At 43.1% G+C, this 19,959-nt stretch overlaps 3 protein-coding genes across 5 annotated transcripts in view; 1 reads left to right on the top strand and 2 right to left on the bottom strand.

The window, feature by feature from the left end:
• Nucleotides 1-19,959, bottom strand: part of LOC134880335 (calsyntenin-2-like) — a 260,050-nt gene that overhangs the window by 80,907 nt on the left and 159,184 nt on the right. The window contains exon 3 of the mRNA XM_063907247.1: nucleotides 16,556-16,751. Within this exon, the coding sequence (XP_063763317.1) occupies nucleotides 16,556-16,751 (196 nt within the window). The remainder of the gene's footprint in view (nucleotides 1-16,555; nucleotides 16,752-19,959) is intronic.
• Nucleotides 6,470-8,109, top strand: LOC134879787 (uncharacterized). 3 transcript variants are annotated; one of them, XR_010167873.1, is made up of 6 exons: nucleotides 6,470-6,839; nucleotides 7,029-7,062; nucleotides 7,260-7,433; nucleotides 7,525-7,583; nucleotides 7,674-7,724; nucleotides 7,850-8,109. XR_010167873.1 is itself a non-coding variant. In XM_063906293.1 (6 exons), exons 1-6 carry the CDS (start codon nucleotides 6,685-6,687, stop codon nucleotides 7,958-7,960), a joined length of 618 nt encoding a protein of 205 aa, XP_063762363.1. In that variant the 5' UTR covers nucleotides 6,470-6,684; the 3' UTR covers nucleotides 7,961-8,109. The 3 variants fall into 3 exon arrangements, 2 of the variants coding, with proteins under 2 accessions (XP_063762363.1, XP_063762364.1); XM_063906293.1 differs by having other exon boundaries at nucleotides 7,029-7,096; XM_063906294.1 differs by lacking the exon at nucleotides 7,674-7,724 and having other exon boundaries at nucleotides 7,029-7,096.
• On the bottom strand, nucleotides 8,244-9,829 carry LOC134879788 (putative nuclease HARBI1). Its single transcript, XM_063906295.1, has 4 exons — nucleotides 9,277-9,829; nucleotides 9,077-9,192; nucleotides 8,770-8,881; nucleotides 8,244-8,671 (listed from the first exon to the last, which is right to left on the bottom strand). Exons 1-4 carry the CDS (start codon nucleotides 9,704-9,706, stop codon nucleotides 8,295-8,297), a joined length of 1,035 nt encoding a protein of 344 aa, XP_063762365.1. The 5' UTR covers nucleotides 9,707-9,829; the 3' UTR covers nucleotides 8,244-8,294.

Genomic DNA, 19,959 nt, shown 5'->3' on the forward strand with positions numbered 1-19,959 from the left:
GTTTAATGGAAAATAACAAACCCATAAACAACTGGAGTTAAACGGCGTGACAGACGGATAAACTGAGGACAGGAGTTGGTGGTAGCTAACTTCTATGCAATGCTACTTGACTGTGACTCATTTACATTTAATTAAGTCCTTAATTACAGGTTTCTATCCAGTACATTTGTGAGAGCTAAAGCCACTAATTAAGTGTACTTGCTTTATGAAAATGACATACAGTTCATACCATATGAGGAACCTGAACATGTACTAAGTTGGATTTTTTGAGTTAGTGATCAAGCTATAATCCATATACAGGGACTACATGTTGTGAAAACCCAAAGTATAACTAAAACTGTCCCCCTGTTTGTTAGTAAAATATACAAGTCTTGGTTCCTCCTTAACCACCTATAAGTGAATGAAATACATTGAAACGTTATTATTAAGTTAACCCTTTACATTTCTGCACTTCGTTTCACTTCTGATGACCTTCATTTTCACACCTGCTGTACCTAACCGGAGCTCATTTCAATCATGAACCTACAGCAGCAGGTGCATGCAATGTTAATTTCATAATTCTCTCGACTAGTACACTGTATAAAAACGCTTGAATAATAAAAGGCCAATGTGTGCATTTTTACAAGGGTATCTTTTTTCTATTCAAGGCTTTTACTTGGAATATAGTATGTTGTGGTACTGCTACTTTTACATTGCACATTTGTGATTGGTGCATATGAAAGCATGCAACATCATCTATTTCTAAGTATGCATAACGCACGCCAAACCAGAGAGAAGAAGAAAAAGAAAAGCATCTTTACTTTTTGCAGAAAACGGTTTACTTTATAGGCAAAAGTTGCTTGAGAAAGTAGGTTTTCAGGGCCTTTAAAGGATCTGAATACTTCTTTTAGATTCGACACAGGTACTGAATACATAGATGAAACCCAAACGGAGATTAATCACCCGTCTTTAGGGTTGGTGAGATGTTAACGGTGATGCTAACTGCGGTGTAGATGGGGATAAGAAGCACTGACAGGTGATGGCAGCTCCACAGTGTGCAGTAAATCCCTCCGCCAGCCTTGTTCTGTCATATTAATGATGCTCTCTCATAAACATTACCCCCCTGCTTCGACACACTCCCCAGTGGTGAGGGAGCAGACATATGTTTCCCTCCTCTGGGGCTTGTGCTGTGCTGTGTGTGTGTGTGTGTGTGTGATTATGTATTCATGCACCCAGAGCATGATATACAACTACAGTAAATGCAGTAATTGTGAATATGTCTCGTTGTGAGTGTGCGTCTCTATGCTGATGGTTCGCATCTGCTTGAACAGACGCCGGGCTCTCCTGGGACCGGATGTTTTTGTGTTTGTGTGTCATTTCAAATTCCTGAAACATTGCCAAGCTAAGCCCATCCCTGACCATTCCTCCCAGTGACAGACCTCAGATTAGCACAAGGTCCACAAGTGACACATAAAGTCAGCGGGGGGTTACGTGTGAGAGAATGATCACAACAGCAAAAGACAAAACTAAGAACAATGCACAGATCCCAAGTGATGGCTACTTGGAAAAACAAGTCAAAGGTTGAATCACTACATCGCCCCCATGAATAAGGAAATGTAGTGGTTAAAAAAAAACCATATAAACTCCAGGTTTAAAAGCAACCATTCAGAACGTGACGAATAAAGATGGTACACTGATCCTTTCCAGGTTCACATTTGTATTTTGAGCGTCTCCTGCCTAGAATAATGTAACGGTACTAAACAAAGAAGTACATCGAGCTATTTCAAGCCGGAATTTTAGCAGTTGCAGACCATTGACATGCACAAAACCTGTAACACGCTACAGGAAAGGGAAGACCCTAAGTGCAGAATAGGGCCCCTTGATATAAATCCCTTTACAAGCTAATTGTTTTGGCTCTACTGTAAAAAAAAACAACAACTCTTAATCCATTAAAACCAGTATTAGGGGGACCTGGAGCACCATTAGGCGCTGATTGTTTTGTATACAGTATTGAAGCAGTAGAGTGGTGTCCAGTGGTCTGTAAATGGCGTTCAAAAGGTTCAGCCTCTACGCCGAGTTTTTCCTGGTAGGCAATCAGAGTGGAAGCAGTCCCTCAGCCACCACGATGCAGAGGTGGAAACTCACTAATCTCTCTCCGTGTACTACCGAAGCACTGATGTCAGGGCCTGTATTCATTCAGGTACTTACCATGTATCTTTCTAGGGATTGGGATCACAGTGCATGCCTTCCACGGGCTTGGAGCACAGCCAGAATCCAGAAGTCTGTTCACAGCTTGGTGAAAACCCCCACTTAGCAGGGGTGGAGCAGCTTTAAGCACCCTTCCTTTGAGCCTGTCAGGGGTTGCTGCAGCTTTAGAAAGTGCTGAAGAAGCTGCTTCGCAAAGGAGGTGGGGTCCGCGCAGTCAATCACTGCAGGTTAGGGGGCGCTACCCTTAATGTTTAACCCCTGCCTTGCCTGACATAGTTTCTATCCAAACCCAGTGGGCTTCGTCATACTTCATATTCACCAGATCAAAGGCTCATGCATGATGAAGCAATAAGGATTTAGAAGACAAAAAGGTTTGCAACTTGGAGTCACTTGCAGCGTAATGTGTTTTATTTTTTAAATGAACCTACATTTATTGAGGGGTTTGTCCTCAATGTCAAATCGTCTGTCTAATAGGTGTTCATGCAGTCGGCAGGACTTTAATAGTCTTTAATGGCCAATCTGTGCTAATATGAAGCAGTGAGAGGCGTCCAGCTGTGTGCGACTTAAAGTCAAAACAGTCATTATGCTACAGAATCTATCATACTCTGAAATACGATGGAGGTCAAAGTGGTTTCCCAGTCTGGCGTGTGGTCAACCTCCAGTCAGTCATACGAGGCAGCTGACTGACACTCCAGTCTGCACAGAGTGAAATACATCGCAGTGTTAAATGACATTAATACACCGAATGAAAAACCCGGTTGACCTGTCTCACTGGTGTCAACATCTGGAGGAAGGTTTGCATTTAAACTAAATGAGGATGAAAGTCAGATATTATGTGTAGAAAGATAACCAAAGTAAGGTTGACTGACTTAAGCATTGAGTAAGGAAGGAGTTAAAGATCTCAGATGTTATTGATGGCAGTGGGAATTTTGACTCATAGAAGAAGATTTTTTGTTGTATTTTTACTTATTTTTTAGACTTGGTTTGTCCGTTCCTTGCTCAAAATACAAACTAGTTTCTTTAAAGAAAGTATAATTGAATCAAAACATAGAAACATGCCTCATTGTAAACCCCAAATATTTTTTTTAAGGTGAATGAAAAAAAGGAAATGAAAGTAAATTAATAAAAACAAGTTAAACAAATATGTAAATCATTTTATAAACTAAAGTAATTCAACTATAATTGCTCCAGAACCTGCACTGACACACCTGCATCTAAACCCGATTTAAAGTCCTTTAACTTGTCTATAAATAACCCTAAATTACCTAAAGAAGCGGATTCCTATGGCATCACACTACCTTTAATCTAACAACATGAAAGGTATGAGAGCATGTCTGGATATAAATATCTCACAGAAAGAAAAACACAACTTGGCAAGCGCTGGAGATATTCTCCTGCTTTCAGGCGCGATTCCAACCCCGCTAAATCATCCTCTGACACAATCAGATAGGCGCTGCGTGTTAAAGCCAGGTGATGCGTGTTAAAGCCAGGTGATGCGTGTTAATGCCAGGTTAGCATTGTTCCAAGCTCATTACATATTCATCCACACTCATTATTTATCAACGCTCAACCGAACACAGTCACTCAAACCCAGTCATTATTGAATGCCTCCTGCAAACACCCACACACACACACACACACACACACACACACACACACACACACACACACACACACACACACACACACACACACCTGCACCCAAAGAACTCAATTAATCTTTGTCAAGAATTAGCCGAAAGCTAGAATCATCAATTTCCTTGTGTAAGACTAGAATGAGCATAAACAACCCAGGCTCCACCGATGGGACTGAATGGGATCGTATCCTCATCAATATGCAGGAAAATCCCACTTCCACATCGACTCGCAGCCCGAGGCACGAACACAGGACTCCACAGGACGTGTGCGCTTCACACTAAAGAGTGTATATATCAATACAGTTTACAGTATTTATTCCACGGCACTACATTAACATTACATTCATATATTATTACATCTTGTAGATGTTACTTATTCTTTCACTTTACGTCAGAATCTGAATCTGGTTTATTCCAGCCCCGTCAGGTCAACTAACTTCCTGCTTGTCCTATAGTCGAGATGTGAACTCAGGGGTCCCTTTTATATTGCAGCTTCAAGACTGTGGACCAGCATCCCCCCTCCCTATCGGTTCGGCTAAAACCATGCTTTTATTCCCTAGCGTTTGTCTCCTTATCTGTTGCTTATTTGTGCATATGAGCTGTGTGTATTAATGTTTACGTTGGTGTTTGTTTAGTTTATTTGCTCTATGAAAGGTTGTGTTGGCTACCTGCTCTGTGCTGTACAGCTGAAATGACCACAACCCTCAAAAACCCAAAAAAGACAATTCCCCCTGAGAACAAAATACTGTATGAGCCGTCCCTTAGAATAGGAGAAAGCGGTGCAGTTATTAAAGGGGTAGAGAGACAGAAATGGGCTAAATAAACAGAGGGAAGTGCAATAAAGGTATGGGATATGAAGAATGGCTCACATGTTGTGCAATAATGTGCAGCACTGAATCGCTTGCACACATTTTTGTCTCAACGTTACTGATTTCTTTTAAGTTCCTGTTCTGATGCACAAGATGGAGAACCCAAATCTATATCATAGGAGCACCTGCACCCTCCAAATATTTGCACATCTGTGTACAAGCTACCTCTCATCCACTTTCCATAACAACACTGCATATATTTGATCTGAACGGTGTACTGCACGTAGTTTCTTCTATCCAGATCCTCCCTTTTTATCTTCTCTAACTGTGTGTATGTTCGCATCATAAGGCAAATTCATCATATGTGTAAACCTACTTGGCAGTAACTTGATTCTGACGCAATTTTAAAGTCCGTTTTGCATCTGCTGACAGACACGCGGCGTCTGATCACGGTTTGAGTCGGGTGTCGCTTTCTCTCATCTGATAACCGGAGCAGACGGGCACAGATGGTGCACTTCCTGCCGGTGCATTTTCATAATTGAAACACGAAGACTTTATTCTCCTATTACATTTTATGTTAAGCTGGAAAATAAACAACATATTCCTAAACTAGATTTTCTTTTCTCCTCTTTCTTTGCTTGGCAGGAGTTATATCCTCGTCAACTAACAGGTTTTGACAGAATGAGGTTTCACTCATATTAGCATCAAGTGTGACAAGTTAAGATTCTTGGTAGAATAAAGTGGCGACACATTGACAGCCTACACTATCAGCACCGAGTCCCCTGCTCCTCTCCCTGCTCCTCTCCCTGCAGGAATGCATCATGACAGCTTACGCTAACAAGGCACAGCTCTTGGCCTACTTCCTCACTCATAACACTTCATTTTTTGGTGTTAATGTTGAGGGTGGTTGTCTCTGTGTTTGTATGCAAGATGGTTATTAGATGCAGGATGTGCCTATCTATCCCCAGCTACAGTATTCCTCTTATTTGTATGTAAATGTGGGGATATTTGACTCAGCATTAGGGATTTGTAAGCCTGTCTGCTCAGTGAGATATCCCCCCCGAACCGCAGCTAGGCTAACACATCTAAAATGCACTAATGATGACGGTAATAACCACTGCACCCAACATGGTCACGATAAAACATCTGTGTGTCTCAATTACCATCACATTTTCTCTCAATTACACACATTGGCACATACACCACCCCCCCCCCCCCGGGCCTCTCACCCGGATTTAAATGCATTACACCCCCCCACCACACCTCTGACAGCCTCCAGGTACTTAACCCCTGGGCCGGTGTTAAATACATGTGTCGTGGTGCGGTGCGAGTCCTGGGAAGCAATACGATGAATATGACATGCTTTGCAAGGCAGTGTGATATCCCTAACGACTAATTACTCCATAGCAACGGGAGGAACTCAGAGGCAGTGTGACGAGAAACTCCTAGCCTTCAGATGCTAATTAGGGAGATGAATAGTGATTATTTAAACCATGCACACCCCAAAGACCTTGAAGAGGCTAATGGCTGATAGCTACACTGCTACTACTTGATAGCATTTCCTTACAAAGGGCTTTTTATCCGGATACTTTAGAGAAATACACGTACAAACTACCAGAAAACTGCTGCTGAAACTCTTACTGCTGTTCCTGCTGCCTTCCATTCAAAGTAATAACTACTAACATCTACTGTTTAGGCCTTTATTTGAACAATATTCGATGTAAGTATTGCACAGTTTTTATGTTATCATAGTTTTCTCAAAATAGTTGTTTTTGATCTGTGTTTTAATTGTTGCTTTATTTGTGTTTATGTTTACGTATGCACCAAAAACACCAGGGGCCTGTACTACGAACGGAGTTCAACCTACTTAGAACTAACTCAGGGTTTCCGCGGTAACCCGGGGTTGACTAAACCTGGACATCTTGATTGGTCTTAAACGGTACTACGACGCTGATTATGAAGTTGATCAGCTGAACCTGTGTTCACTCAACCAGAGTTACTGCGCGTTCACATAAAAGGGGTGGTACCAGCGCAAAAAAACACTCTCGATCATGGCGGGCTCTCCCTATTTCACAGAAGAGGAATGCGAGATCATAATGAGGAGTTATGAAGAGTATAAACCGACCCTGGCTGCTAAATCCAACACCGCGGCAGCAAACAAGGCGCGACTGGGGTGTTGGCAGCAAATTACAGACCGCGTAAATTCGTAAGTAGGCCTATTTCTTTACTTCTATATGTCCGTTAAAATAATCCCAACCTGAATACAGTATGTCAGGACGATGTACAATAACAGTCGGAACGTTACTGTATCGTATGTGCAACCACAAATGAAGCAGGACAACTGAATGTTTAGTCCCCTTCACTAATTCTGTGTATGTCCCTTAAATACTTCCAGAGGTACCAGCAGCGCCAAACGGACCTGGCAGCAGGTGAAGATGATGTACAAAAACATCATTCAGAATGGTAAGTAAGAATGTGTGTGTGTGTGTGTGTGTGTGTGTGTGTGTGTGTGTGTGTGTGTGTGTGTGTGTGTGTGTGTGTGTGTGTGTGTGTGTGTGTGTGTGTGTGTGTGTGTGTGTGTGTGTGTGTCTTGTCAGAGAGAGCTAAATGTGTCTGTCTTTAACAGCCAACAAGAAGAAGGTAGAAATAAGGCGCACAGGAGGAGGGAGGGCACCAGACTCCTTTACTCTTGCTGAAGAGTTGGCCCTAGCCAACAACAGTGGCAGGGTGATGATGGATGGGGTGGCAGGGGTACAGTCTAACCCTGGGGCAGCTGAAATGTCCACCCTCTATGTGCAAGGTAATGTATGGCATTCATCGTTCTTCATGTTAGAGTATTTTGGCTTTCTTCCCCTGAATCATCAGTAACATGTGTCTTCTGTTGCATGCAGTCGAGGGTGGAAACATCACAACCCTGCAGCCACCAGGATGCATTCATCCTCTGACACAGGTAATTCAAATGGATAACATCCATGACATGTAAATTAGGCTATGTCACCCCTAAAGTATGGGTGCAGCGTAAAATTCTGAATCTTTTCAGGATGATGATGATGATGACGATGATGACGCCCCCTCCGACACACACATGCAGGTTAAAACACTTTACTGCTACTATATGCCACATTAATGTCCTAGGAGGGTGAGCATCATTTGTCAGTACTGTCTGAATCAAGTGACCTGTGTCATTAATGCAATGTGTGTGTGTGTGTGTGTTAGGAGGACTTGGAGGAGCTTTCCCCTCCTGAAGCCTCCCTCCCAGGGACCTCACAGTCAGACAAAGTACAGTTTCTCCTTCCTTGTTTAATTACTGAATATAATGCATACTAGGCTAATGTGTACAACATGGGGTGGGGGTTGTGTAGGCCACAGTGGACAATGTCCGCAGTTTATACAAGAAAGTGCTGGAGCTAGACCGCACAAAGAAGAGGCTGGAGATCAGAAAGCTGGAATTACAAATTGAAAAGCTGGAACATGAGAAGAAGGTATTGTGTTATCACTCCATTAATATATAGGCTACCCACACCCTATATGTGTGTCATTGATCTGGCTTTTCGTCACCTTTTCTTCTTGCAGGAAAGAGAGTCATCTAATAAATGAATAATATCAGAGATTGGTGTGACATGTCTTTATTTTTGTGCATTTAATTTGTGGTGTGTACAATTCATTGGAAAAACTGGTTGGTAATGGCATCCCTGACAGCACGGCCTGTTGGATGATCCAGGGTGATTGGATCAGTAATATCAGGGGGTGGGGGAGGATCATGAGGGGGCACTCTTTCCTTCCTTATTGTGGCGACATTCTGAAGAACCACACATGCTGCTATGGTTTGGCAGGCCCTGTCTGGCTTGACCCGAAGGACCTTCAGGCAGGCGAATCGGGCCTTCAATATGCCAAATGTCATTTCGATCCTGGCCCTAGTGACACTGTGTGCATGATTAAATGATCTCTGTTGCCTTGTTTGTGGATCAGGAAATGGTGTGATGAGGAACTTCATGCATGCGTAGCCACGGTCCCCCAGCAGGATTCCATCAAATTGCCCTTAGATGAAATGGAGGAAAAATTAAACAACTGTCACACTGATTTCATGTTCACTATTAAAGCATATTACTTCAGGTAAATCGATATAGGACTTTTACCTTGGTGGAATCTGTCAGACAGTGATGATTCTCTGAATATACGGGAGTCATGGACTGACCCTGGCCACCTTGCATCCAGGCTTGTGATCATATAGTGGTGATCGCATGTCATCTAAGAATATGTGCACAGGTAAGGAACATAACAGGTGAGGCATGCTGTTGCGCATGTAAATGACACCACCCCATGCAGAGGACAGGAAATCATTCTACATGACAACAGGAATTCACAGGTTGACATTACCTATTCCAATGAATCGTGGACTGTACAATGTACGCCTACTGTTAATCTGTTAGTCTTGTGTATTACCTGGACATTGATGGTGTGTTTGGACTTTCTATTCACAAAATCCCGCTCATGCTCTCCCAGGGGTGCACTGATAGGAATGTGCGTACAATCAATGGCTCCAATTACTCTTGGGAAACCTAGATATTTTGTTAGTCAAATCAGTTGCCAGTCACAATTATGAAATGTGCAAATTACCTATTTTTAGATTAGTGGCATATTACCAGCGATTGCATAGAACCCTTCTTTTATCTGACGTGCAGGCAAATGGCCAGGGAATACAACAAATGCATCCACCAGTTTAGTGAGAGCAAGTACCACCTTCCGTATCACCCGGCATACAGTGTTCTTACTCAGGTTTTCAGCATCACCGATGGAATACATATATTGTCCGCTGGCGAAATAGCGCAATGAAAGACATAACATTTGCTCGATTGTGAGGGCCTGACTTCGGCGGGTTACATTAGAGACGTCCGCCTCGAGCAGCTGGCATAGGTAACGAATTCCCTCAGCTGAGAATCTATATCTTTCATGGAGAACATCGTCCGGGTACGCCAGCGGATTCTGGCGGTCTCTAAATACCCTCGCCCTCCGAAGAGAGCCCCTCACAATCTGCGCGCCTATATCGTACGGATCGTCCAGGTATGCTGGCATTGTCTTTAGGGGACATGTCGGTGGAGGAGTGGTGTCTAAATAGGGTGTGGTTAATCGGAAACCTAGGGTTAACCAAGAACTAAAACTGGGAAGACCAGTTTTGGGATCCTACGTATATTGCCATGGCAGCATACCTCGATTTTAACATATCCAACTTTCGTAGTATGGGTTAACCAGCAACATACGCTGCACGTGACCAAGTTACTCTCGAAGTTACCCCGGTAAGCCAGAAAACCAGCTTCGTAGTACAGGCCCCAGGACAAATTCCTCATACGTGCTAACCTACTTGGCAGTGAACCTGTTTCTGATTCAGGTTTCTGTTTGTATACCCGTCCTGGTCTATATTAGATAGTTTTAATTGTATTTTGGTATTCAAAGTGTTCCTGTTGCACTTTATCTTAATGCTTTAAAGGTTTTTTCTAAGGCACTTTGAATTGCCCTGTTTTGAAACGAGATATATTAATACATGAACCTGCCTTCCCTTGACTTTTCTTATGGTATTTACTTAAAAAAGTTAAGAAAAAGTCAACGTTCTTCTGCGGTATTTATCTTTTAGCCTCTTGGATCAAACGTGTTAAGCCGTGTGGGTTAGGGTTAGGGTTCCCGACCCACAAGTTGACTCTGGTTCTATTTAACGAGGTCTTTAATTGCAGTTATACTAACTACAATAACCCTACCAGGTGCTTGTCTTTCAGTTCCAAATGTCATGTCAATCCATCCGATAATTGAAACAAATCACACACCAGCAAAATTGTCAGCCTCATCGTCGGGCTAGAAGAAAAGTCAAGGGATCACCACAATCATTAAAATGCATCCCCTGGGACACATTAACGGTAAATCCATCCAGAAGTTGTTGCAATCTGGACCAATGTGGTGCTCGGACCGACCGCTTAACATGGCCAAACAGCCATGCCACAGCTGAAGCTAAAGAATGTGCCCTAAAATCATCTTATTCGGCTCTGCTTGGCAGCTATTATTGTTCCTGAGGCACCATTTCATTCCTCCATATCACAGCCATTACTTTTTGATCTTTATTGATTAAGGTTGAGTTCAGAAAGGTTGTTATAATCATCTAAATCTCTACGTTAGATAATTACCCTGCAGTGCTTGACCCCACTTAAGCATTTTCATTAATGTGTGAGGTGAATCATGCTGTGTTTCATCAACAGACAGACACAGGACGTACATTCATCACATTTATGTCTCTTGAGCACAACGGCTCAGTACACTTCACAGTTCAGTTCTATTTGGCAGAGGTCAGGCCTGCATTATTGCAGATTAATTTGTGTTTCATTTAAAGCTGACCGGAGCAGAAACAGTCTCAAGGAGTTTAGGATGAATTCATTTGAGCTTTGCTGACAATTGACTAAAGCTCCCGAAAGGCAGCCAAGCAGAATGCCTCAAAGGGCAAAGTGAAGCGGTGTGATCAGAGCCGAACGTGTACTCTCATATGTCTGTGCTCTGACTCGGGGAGAGAGGCAGGCAGGAACACCAGTGTTTACAGTATGGAGCTGTCTGTTGCTTTTGACAAAGTCTCCGAGATTGGAGGAATATAACACTTGCTTTGCAGGGTGATGCCCTTGATCAAAGTTCGAACATGACATTTCGATAAGTAAACAACATTCTACCTGTGTGCAAAAAGATAGACGAAGAGACAGAGTGTGTACTCGCTGTGGAAGAGAGCATCCATTTGTGAGTGCAGAGGCAGTCTGACGAAATATTGAGACCCTGGATGTGTAACAGCAACCCAATCACCAGAGACATGTTTGTTCAATTCTGCAGAACTACTATTAGGTTGAAGTGAATGTTTCGTAGCAGCCATTAAGACATAAAGCTTGCAGAAACTCACAGGACCATTTTATAAACGCAGTGAAAGATTGGTTGGCTTGAAGCAACACAACTTCTTGGTTTAGACTCATAAAAAAGATCATTGTAAGTTAAAATAAAAGCTGCAACTCAACTTTTGGATTAGCAGAGGCCATGAACAGCTGTCTGCTATAGGTGAAAGCACTGTGTCTGAGCGTTGATAACGATATATCACTTGCTCTGAGCGTTGTTCGTTGCATTAGGCTTGTAAAACGCACAAGACTTTGTGGTTAACGCTGTGAAGGATTGGTTAGGTTAAGGGAACTGAATTTCTTGGTTGAATGTCAGAGAAAATATAATTCTTTAGGTTAAAGCTACACACGTGTGACTCAGCAACTCTATTTCAGGTGCAGCTCAAAGTGCTTTAACAAGGCACACATCATCAGTTAAAAAAGCCAAAAACACTAAAGGAAAAACACTTTGAGTGAAAGGGAACACAACGCAATGGGGATCCCTCTCCGTAAAACAAAGGAAGACAAAATCAATAAAAAGGATAACAAATAAATACATATTAAATGAATTAATAACTAAATTAAAAAGAGATAAATGTAATAATTACTCACATTAATAACAGTTTTAAAAAATGGTAAAATAGATGAAACAAGTCAAATTTAAAAACTTAAATTATATATATAAAAATAACCAAAAATATTTAAAGGAATAAAAGACCATTTAAACTCGGGGTGTGGCTAATAAAAAGCTCATTTAAAAAATCTCCACTGAGTGGGCCTCTGTGATTTCTGCCGACCTGTCTCTACTTTTAATTTCACAAGCCACACGAACAGGTCTCCTGGATGAAAGGTTTCTAAAGACACTTTCTAGACTGTTATAATTGTTTTACAGCTGCTAGCTTTTCCCCAAAACGGTTCTTTAAATACATGCCACTTGCTCCGAGTGTCATTTCTTTAAATTTAGCTTGTGGAAATAAACAAGTTCATGTGGTTAACGCTGGGAATAATTGGTTTTCTTTGTTCTTGAAGTCTCTTGATAAATGTAGCTGGAAACACGTCACTAGCTCTAAATGTCATTTGTTGTATTTAGCTTTTAAAACACACAGTTTGTGGGGGATGGAAAGACAGACTGGTTAGGTCAAGGCGACCAAAGATCATTGTGTAGGTTGAAGCTACAGACGTGTGACTCAGTATCCGGCGTCACCTGCTGTAAAAATAACTCCACTTTAAGTTTCACGATGATCATGAACAGTTCACCTGGATGACAGTCCTGTGGTGTTTGCTACGGACATGTGACTCAGGGGCACAGCGTCACATGACACGAGTCACATCTCTGTATAAAACTTTATTTACACAGGAAACATGAACATCTCTCCAAGGTGAAAGTCCTCTGCTCCAACTGAAGACACTTTCGACTGTGTTCATCGTTCTTATGACTTTCGCTAAGGGTTGCTTTATACACGTCCCTCGCTCTGAGCGTTGTTGGTAGTATTAGCTTTCAGAATCGCACAAGACAGCTTGGTGAAGGCTGTGAAAGATTAGTTAGGTTAAGGCAGCAAAACTACTTTGTTTGAATTCTAAAATGATTATTATTTGGGTAAAAAACTAATATACAGACTGACCAAAACTCAGCTTTTTAGACTTGCTTTTAACGTGGGACCGATGATGTGTCCTTGTGATGAATGAGGTTTTATTGCTCGATTTTTATTCAACTTTTTATATAATCTTATCTCTATAAAGCATCTTTGAGCCATTGATAAAGCGCTTGATGAATAAAATGTATTATTATTATTATTAAAAAGCCACGGTGTGATACATAAACAGCCGTTTCCTGGATAAAAATGACTTTTTCAACCTTAATATTTGTTCTTATAAACAGATGCTTTCCATTATGGTTGCTCGATATACGTCAATTGTTGTATTTGTCTCTAATGAACAAGACACTGTAAACGATTGGTGGGTTAAAGCAACAACACTACTTTCTTTAGAGTCTTAAAAAGAAAAAGCTTTCAAGGTTAAAAAAGTGTAGCATCACTTCACAACCTGATATGACCTAACGCTGTGAATGACTAGCTAGGATCAGAGGTGTGAAGCAACTGGTACATTTACTCAAGTACTGTACAATTTTGAGGTAGTATGAGGTAGGCATGCTGCTACGTCTACTCCTCTACAGTTCAGAGGTCAATAGTGTACTTTTCCAACCCTACATTTATTTATATATTTATTTATGTAGTTGCTAGGCAGATTAGGATTAATGATGTGAAATATAATCAACCCTTAAATCAGACTTTAGTTCACTTGGAGTAAATTCACAAGCTACCCTGCAGTATACAAAGTCAAACTTCAATGTCAACTTTTTTTTTTTTTAAGCAGACAGCTCTGGACAGCCGTAGACAGCCAAAAGAAAGAAAGTGAGAAGTAGGGCAGCAGCCTGTGGTAAGAGAGGGTGAGAGGGGGAGAGAATGGAGGCTGAAGTTTAAACTCCTCCCGTGTCACTCCTGATCCTCTCCCCTGTCCTCTTTAGTTGCTAATTTTCCTGACTGCTCTCCTTCTGTGCTGTCGACGTGTCATGTGTAATTTGGGCACAGCCTTAGGCGGGGATTTTTTTTTTCCTCGTTCCTGTTAGCCTCGTTCCAAATCGGAGCGAGCGAACGAGCAGCGCGGCAAAAGGCCAGCCTCGTCCTCCGAGAGTTGCCAGAGAAAAAAGGACAGGCCAGTTAAAGTGTCCCTGAATGCACCGCGCCTCCAGCACCGGCCTGTCTGAACTCACTGGACTGAGCCTGCATCACAGCGGGCAGCGAGTGATGTTGATAGCAAGTATTAGTTTGATATAACTGAATGCCTGGGTGCTTCAAACGGATATAAAACCTGATTAACAGCATAGAAAAGTACACACACACACACACACACACACACACACACACACACACACACACACACACACACACACCAAATATCATACAGTAAACACATGTTACGCTTTACAGATTGAAAACTTTCACTGGGGCTCGAAAACCCCTGCTGCTTAAATTTGTATACAGTATGTCTCACTATGTGTGTGTGTGTGTGTGTGTGTGTGTGTGTGTGTGTGTGTGTGTGTGTGTGTGTGTGTGTGTGTGTGTGTGTGTGTGTGTGTGTGTGTGTGTGTGTGTGTGTGTACTAGCTGAACAACAAGATACATTTCTGCACTTGGTTCCTTATTTTTTGTAGAGGTGAAGGGTCGAGTGGTGAAACAGAGATGGGGGGATGTGTAGTGGACAGAGCTGGTTGTCTGAAAGAATGAGCGAAGAGCATTTTCAGACTGAAGCTGAGATCAAGACGGTCAAAAAGTGCGAGAAATGCTTTCTTATCCGTCGACTGCAGTTATGCGGAGGAGGCTGTATCTGGGATTACCCTGCAGCCGAGGTGTCAGCAGGAGGACAGAGAGGTGAACACATACTTAAGTAAGACACAAACTAAGTGTCTGAAATCCATCTTTAAAACAATGTTCAGTGGGATGGAGGGAGGGAGGGAGGGAGGGAGGGAGGGAGGGAGGGAGGCATAATTGTGCACTTTAACTTCAGGGAAGAACTTCCTTTAAGACTGCTGGAGCACTGAGATTATTTTTACTGCACTTTGGCTGTAAAAAAATAATCTGAAATAGTTCTGTGATCGTCTCTAAATGCAGCACTTGAAGTAGCTCTGCATATTTGCTGAAGGTGATAGACTTGCATGATTCATTTTTTCAGGTTGTACCCAGACACAGATATTGAATGCACTTTAAAAACCATCAGGTAGATAGATGTAATATAATGTGGACTTTAAATACATTAAAATTAAACGCTATTTATATAGCACAATGTCACAGTTTGTACAGAACTTGAATCCACATTTTATTTGAAAAAGGAAAAGTCCCAGTTGTCCAGTTCAAAGGGGACATGTTGTTTCTAGGTCCATATCAGTATGTAGTGTCTCTCCTGGGACATGTCTCCATGCTTTAAAGTTCAAAAAGCTCTTTATGTTTCTCATACTGCCTGTGCTGCAGCACCTCTTTTCACCCTCTGTCTGAAACCAGAGCCCAGTCTGCTCTGATTGGTTAACTGGCTGGCTCTGTTGTGATTGGTCAACAGCTCGTACAATAACGTACATCGAGTTGGAGCCCTAGCCAATGGAAGTGCGAGTGTTACTTAGTGATGTCATTTTGTTCAAGAAGTAAACACAGGAATATAACGGAGGTTGTTTCAGCCAGGAGTGGGGGAAGTGTGTAGGAGAGATACTCCCTCTGGTGGGAACACAGGGATTTTAGCCTTTGCAGACCATTAACATGCATTAAAACCTAAAACACACTACAAGAAAGAGCCTCCCCAAAAAGCACAATAGGGCCTCTTTAATGCATCATTCTTATGACATGATTTCTGGAAACTTTAGTTCTGTCTTTTTTTTAATTCATTACTTTTTTACTTAATTGTGCTGGTAAAGGACATTATCTGCGTCAATCAGTCAAACGGCACCTTCAATTTTCTGTTTCGGTGACCGAGAGTTAAGTGAAGTTGCCTGAAAGTTTGAACATGTGGAGCTCTGTGGGGCAAACTGTGGACTAAGCCTCTAGAAACATTTCAATCTATTCCCTTAAATAGAACCACTTTGACGCACGTTGCTGTGTTTTCCTGGCTGCTCCACACTTTCCCTTTTATCCTTAGTTATGTAAGTTGTAGTTGTTGTCTAACAGTTCAATAAACTATTCAACTTTCTAAATTACCACTGTTTTCCACACAAAGCTGAACATTGGATTGGAATTAAGCCATTGTCTAATTGAACGATGAATTATACAAAGAGTACTTGTAGTTTTACATAATTTAGCCCGAGCATTTTCATATGAATTATGAAACATATTGTTTATTTAATTGTCTGTCCTTGGTTGCCTTTTCTTTTCAGCAACTTTAAACAAGGAATTCAATAATATTTACTGATGATATAACCCCAGAAAACCTCACTGTTACACACGTATTACTGTAGCTCTGAGTTCTGTCAGACTGCTGTCTTCATCACTCACTTGTGGGACTTCTTGACCTCCGTGCCCCCGGGGCCGGAGCCACAGTCATGGGCCTGGATGATGAAGGTGTACTCCTTCTGCAGCTCGCAGTCCACCAGGCCCCGGGCCCTCAGCTGGCCCTCTCCGGATGTACCGTTCAGCACCACGGCCTCGAACGGGGCCTCCAGCCCGTGGATGTTGAACGCACAGATCTCCCCTGAAGAAGAGGAAGAAGGGAGGAGATCAGTGTTTATCACAGTCAAACCGTGTGTGTGTGTGTGTGTGTGTAAATTAAATCGATAGAACAAAAGCCACGACTTTAATCAGAGCGCTTATTTATTATTTAAAGAGGAAGTTAAATATTACCCTGTTAAGAAACCTGACAGCTCTATACAATCTGCAGCCTAAAGTCATTATTAATTTGCGTTGTTCACATAATTACATATGTTCTTGTTGACATTTCTCCTATAAAACACACATTTTGAAACAACACAGTGACTCTTTCAAGAGGCCGTATACGTGCTTGACTTTCTGTAGCATTGTTTTGCCTGAGGGAGAGTTTTTAGGCGCATCAAACCGTAGTGTTTATTCTATCTTATTGTTTTCATATTAAAGTGTTCTTACTAAATGAAAAAATGTTTCCTTTTATATCCAATATAACTGCGTAAATGCAGTTAAACATTATTTCCATTTAATCTGCTCTGTCTGACAGCAGATTACTTGTACACTGAGGAAGGCATCGGTTTACAAATGCACCAAGATAGAGCGAATGTAAACTCCAATAACTTCTCTCCTATTCCGATGTTCCCAGGCAATCTCGGAGCTTACACTAGGAACTACCTGTGGAGATCTATCACCTCTGGAATAGTGCTAAATCATAGAAAGCAGCAGCACAGAGTCCATTCTGGGGTTCATGAAAGCTACAGGAGAGCAGAACTGGCATAAGTAGGGATCACAGAGTTTCCTTATTGGGTTATTTCTACTCCAACTTTAGCAAAAACAAGCTGCTTTACACAGGCAAGGCAGCAAGGCAGCAGCCCCAGCCGTGGCCGAGGCAAAGCAGCGGGTGTGGGAGAAGTTCGGAGAAGCCATGGAGAAGGACTTTCGGTCTGCACCAAAGTTGTTCTGGAAAACCGTCCGACACCTCAGGAGGGGGAAGCAGGGTACCATCCAAGCTGTGTACAGTAAGGATGGGGCGCTGTTGACCTCAACTGATAGTGTGTTAGGGCGGTGGAAGGAACACTTTGAGGAACTCCTGAATCCGACAACTCCGCACTCTATGTTAGAGGCGGAGCTGGAGTATGAAGGGGGATCAATTCCAATCTCACGGGGGGAAGTCACTGAGGTAGTTAAACAGCTCCACAGTGGCAAAGCCCTGGGGGTGGATGAGATCTGCCCAGAAATGCTGAAGGCTCTGGGTGTTGAGGGACTGTCATGGCTGACACGTCTCATCAACATTGTGTGGAAGTCGGAAACAGTACCGAAGGAGTGGCAGACCGGGGTGGTGGTTCCTCTAGTTAAAAAGGGGGATCAGAGGGTGTGTGCCAATTACAGAGGCATCACATTACTCAGCCTCCCCGGGAAAGATTACTCTAAGGTGCTGGAAAGGAGGGTCCGGCCGATTGTCGAACCTCAGATTGAAGAGGAACAATGCGGTTTTCTTCCTGGTCGTGGAACGACGGACCAGCTTTTCACTCTCGCAAGGATCCTGGAGGGGGCCTGGGAGTACGCTAATCCGGTCTACATGTGCTTTGTGGATTTGGAGAAGGCGTATGACCGGGTTCCCAGGGAGATACTGTGGGAGGTGCTGCGGGAGTATAGGGCGAGGGGGTCTCTGCTCAGGGCCATCCAATCTCTGTACTCTCAAAGCGAGAGCTGTGTCCGGGTCCTCGGCAGCACGTCGGACCGATTTCCGGTGAGGGTTGGCCTCCGCCAGGGCTGCGCTTTGTCACCAATCCTGTTTGTGATATTCATGGACAGGATTTCGAGGCGTAGTCGTGGGGGAGGGGGTTTGCAGTTCGGTGGGCTAAGGATTGCACCACTGCTTTTTGCAGATGATGTGGTCCTAATGGCTTCATCGGTCTGTGACCTTCAGCACTCACTGGATCGGTTCGCGGCCGAGTGTGAAGCGGCTGGGATGAGGATCAGCACCTCCAAATCTGAGGCCATGGTTCTCAGCAGGAAACCGATGGATTGTCCACTCCAGGTAAGGAATGAAGCCTTACCCCAAGTGAAGGAGTTCAAGTATCTCGGGGTCTTGTTCTCGAGTGAGGGAACAATGGAGCGTGAGATGGGCCGGAGAATCGGAGCAGCGGGAGCGGTACTGCAGTCGCTTTACCGCACCGTTGTGACGAAAAGAGAGCTGAGCCAGAAGGCAAAGCTCTCTGTCTACCGGGCTATCTTCGTTCCTACCCTCACCTATGGTCATGAAGGATGGGTCATGACCGAAAGAACGAGATCGCGGATACAAGCGGCCGAAATGGGATGTCTCCGCAGGGTGGCTGGCATCTCCCTTAGGGATAAGGTGAGAAGTTCAGTCATCCGGGAGGGACTCGGAGTAGAACCGCTGCTCCTTCGCGTTGAAAGGAGCCAGTGGAGGTGGTTCGGGCACCTAGTGAGGATGCCACCTGGGCGCCTCCCTAGGGAGGTGTTCCAGGCACGTCCAGCTGGGAAGAGACTGAGGGGTAGACCTAGGATCAGGTGGAGGGATTATATATCTTCGCTGGCCTGGGAGCGCCTTGGAATCCCCCAGTCAGAGCTGGTTGATGTGGCCAGGGAAAGGAAAGTTTGGGGCTCTCTGCTGGAGCTGTTACCTCCGCGACCCTGACGGAAAAGCGGGAGAAGATGGATGGATGGAAGCTGCTTTACGCTGAAATGCAGCCTTTGCTTTGACATACAGTACATCAATTCTATATTCCCTATTTTAAACACATCTACGGACCTTTTAATAATAAGGGTAAGACTCGTTTTCAAGGTATTTGCTTGAAAATGTTTCTTTGTGATGAATGAACTCTTTCAATTTCTAGATATTGTAAATCCTTCCTGTTTTGTGTCAGATTCCTTACTCTCAAGCTTCAGAGAGTTAATCAGGTTGTCCCATTTGACACATTCATTGTCTTATGATTGTACTTTCGAATTGAATTGAATAGTAGCCGCTTGAGGTTTATAAATAGATCAAGTTCCCAGCAATGCACTTCTGTCTAATTGAGAAAAAAAACACCAAAGGACATTTCTTCAGTTTGCCCTCCAACGACAGATCCTCTCCCAAGAAACAACAAGATGCAGCGCAATTGAGTTACACGAGGCACAAATAAAACCACGACGTCTCAAAGTCACCCTCGTGTAGACGTAGTGAGGAGGAAAATCTATTTAAATCCAGAGTGAGCGGCGGACAGGGGCAAAACAAAAGAGGCGGCTGACATTTA

This window comes from Eleginops maclovinus, chromosome 18 (genome assembly GCF_036324505.1).
Source record: "Eleginops maclovinus isolate JMC-PN-2008 ecotype Puerto Natales chromosome 18, JC_Emac_rtc_rv5, whole genome shotgun sequence".
Taxonomy (NCBI): domain Eukaryota; kingdom Metazoa; phylum Chordata; class Actinopteri; order Perciformes; family Eleginopidae; genus Eleginops; species Eleginops maclovinus.

Bases quoted from the DNA above. Each gene is read 5' to 3' on its own strand.
- LOC134879788 (XM_063906295.1), bottom strand. From the start codon at position 9,706: ATGCCAGCATACCTGGACGATCCGTACGATATAGGCGCGCAGATTGTG. The intron at 9,193-9,276 runs GTAATATGCCAC...CAAAATATCTAG, and splicing joins AGGGTTCTATGCAATCGCTG to GTTTCCCAAGAGTAATTGGA. The intron at 8,672-8,769 runs GTAAAAGTCCTA...ATTTCATCTAAG, and splicing joins GTCTGACAGATTCCACCAAG to GGCAATTTGATGGAATCCTG.
- LOC134879787 (XM_063906293.1), top strand. From the start codon at position 6,685: ATGGCGGGCTCTCCCTATTTCACAGAAGAGGAATGCGAGATCATAATG. The intron at 7,097-7,259 runs GTAAGTAAGAAT...TGTCTTTAACAG, and splicing joins CAAAAACATCATTCAGAATG to CCAACAAGAAGAAGGTAGAA. The intron at 7,725-7,849 runs GTTAAAACACTT...TGTGTGTGTTAG, and splicing joins CCTCCGACACACACATGCAG to GAGGACTTGGAGGAGCTTTC.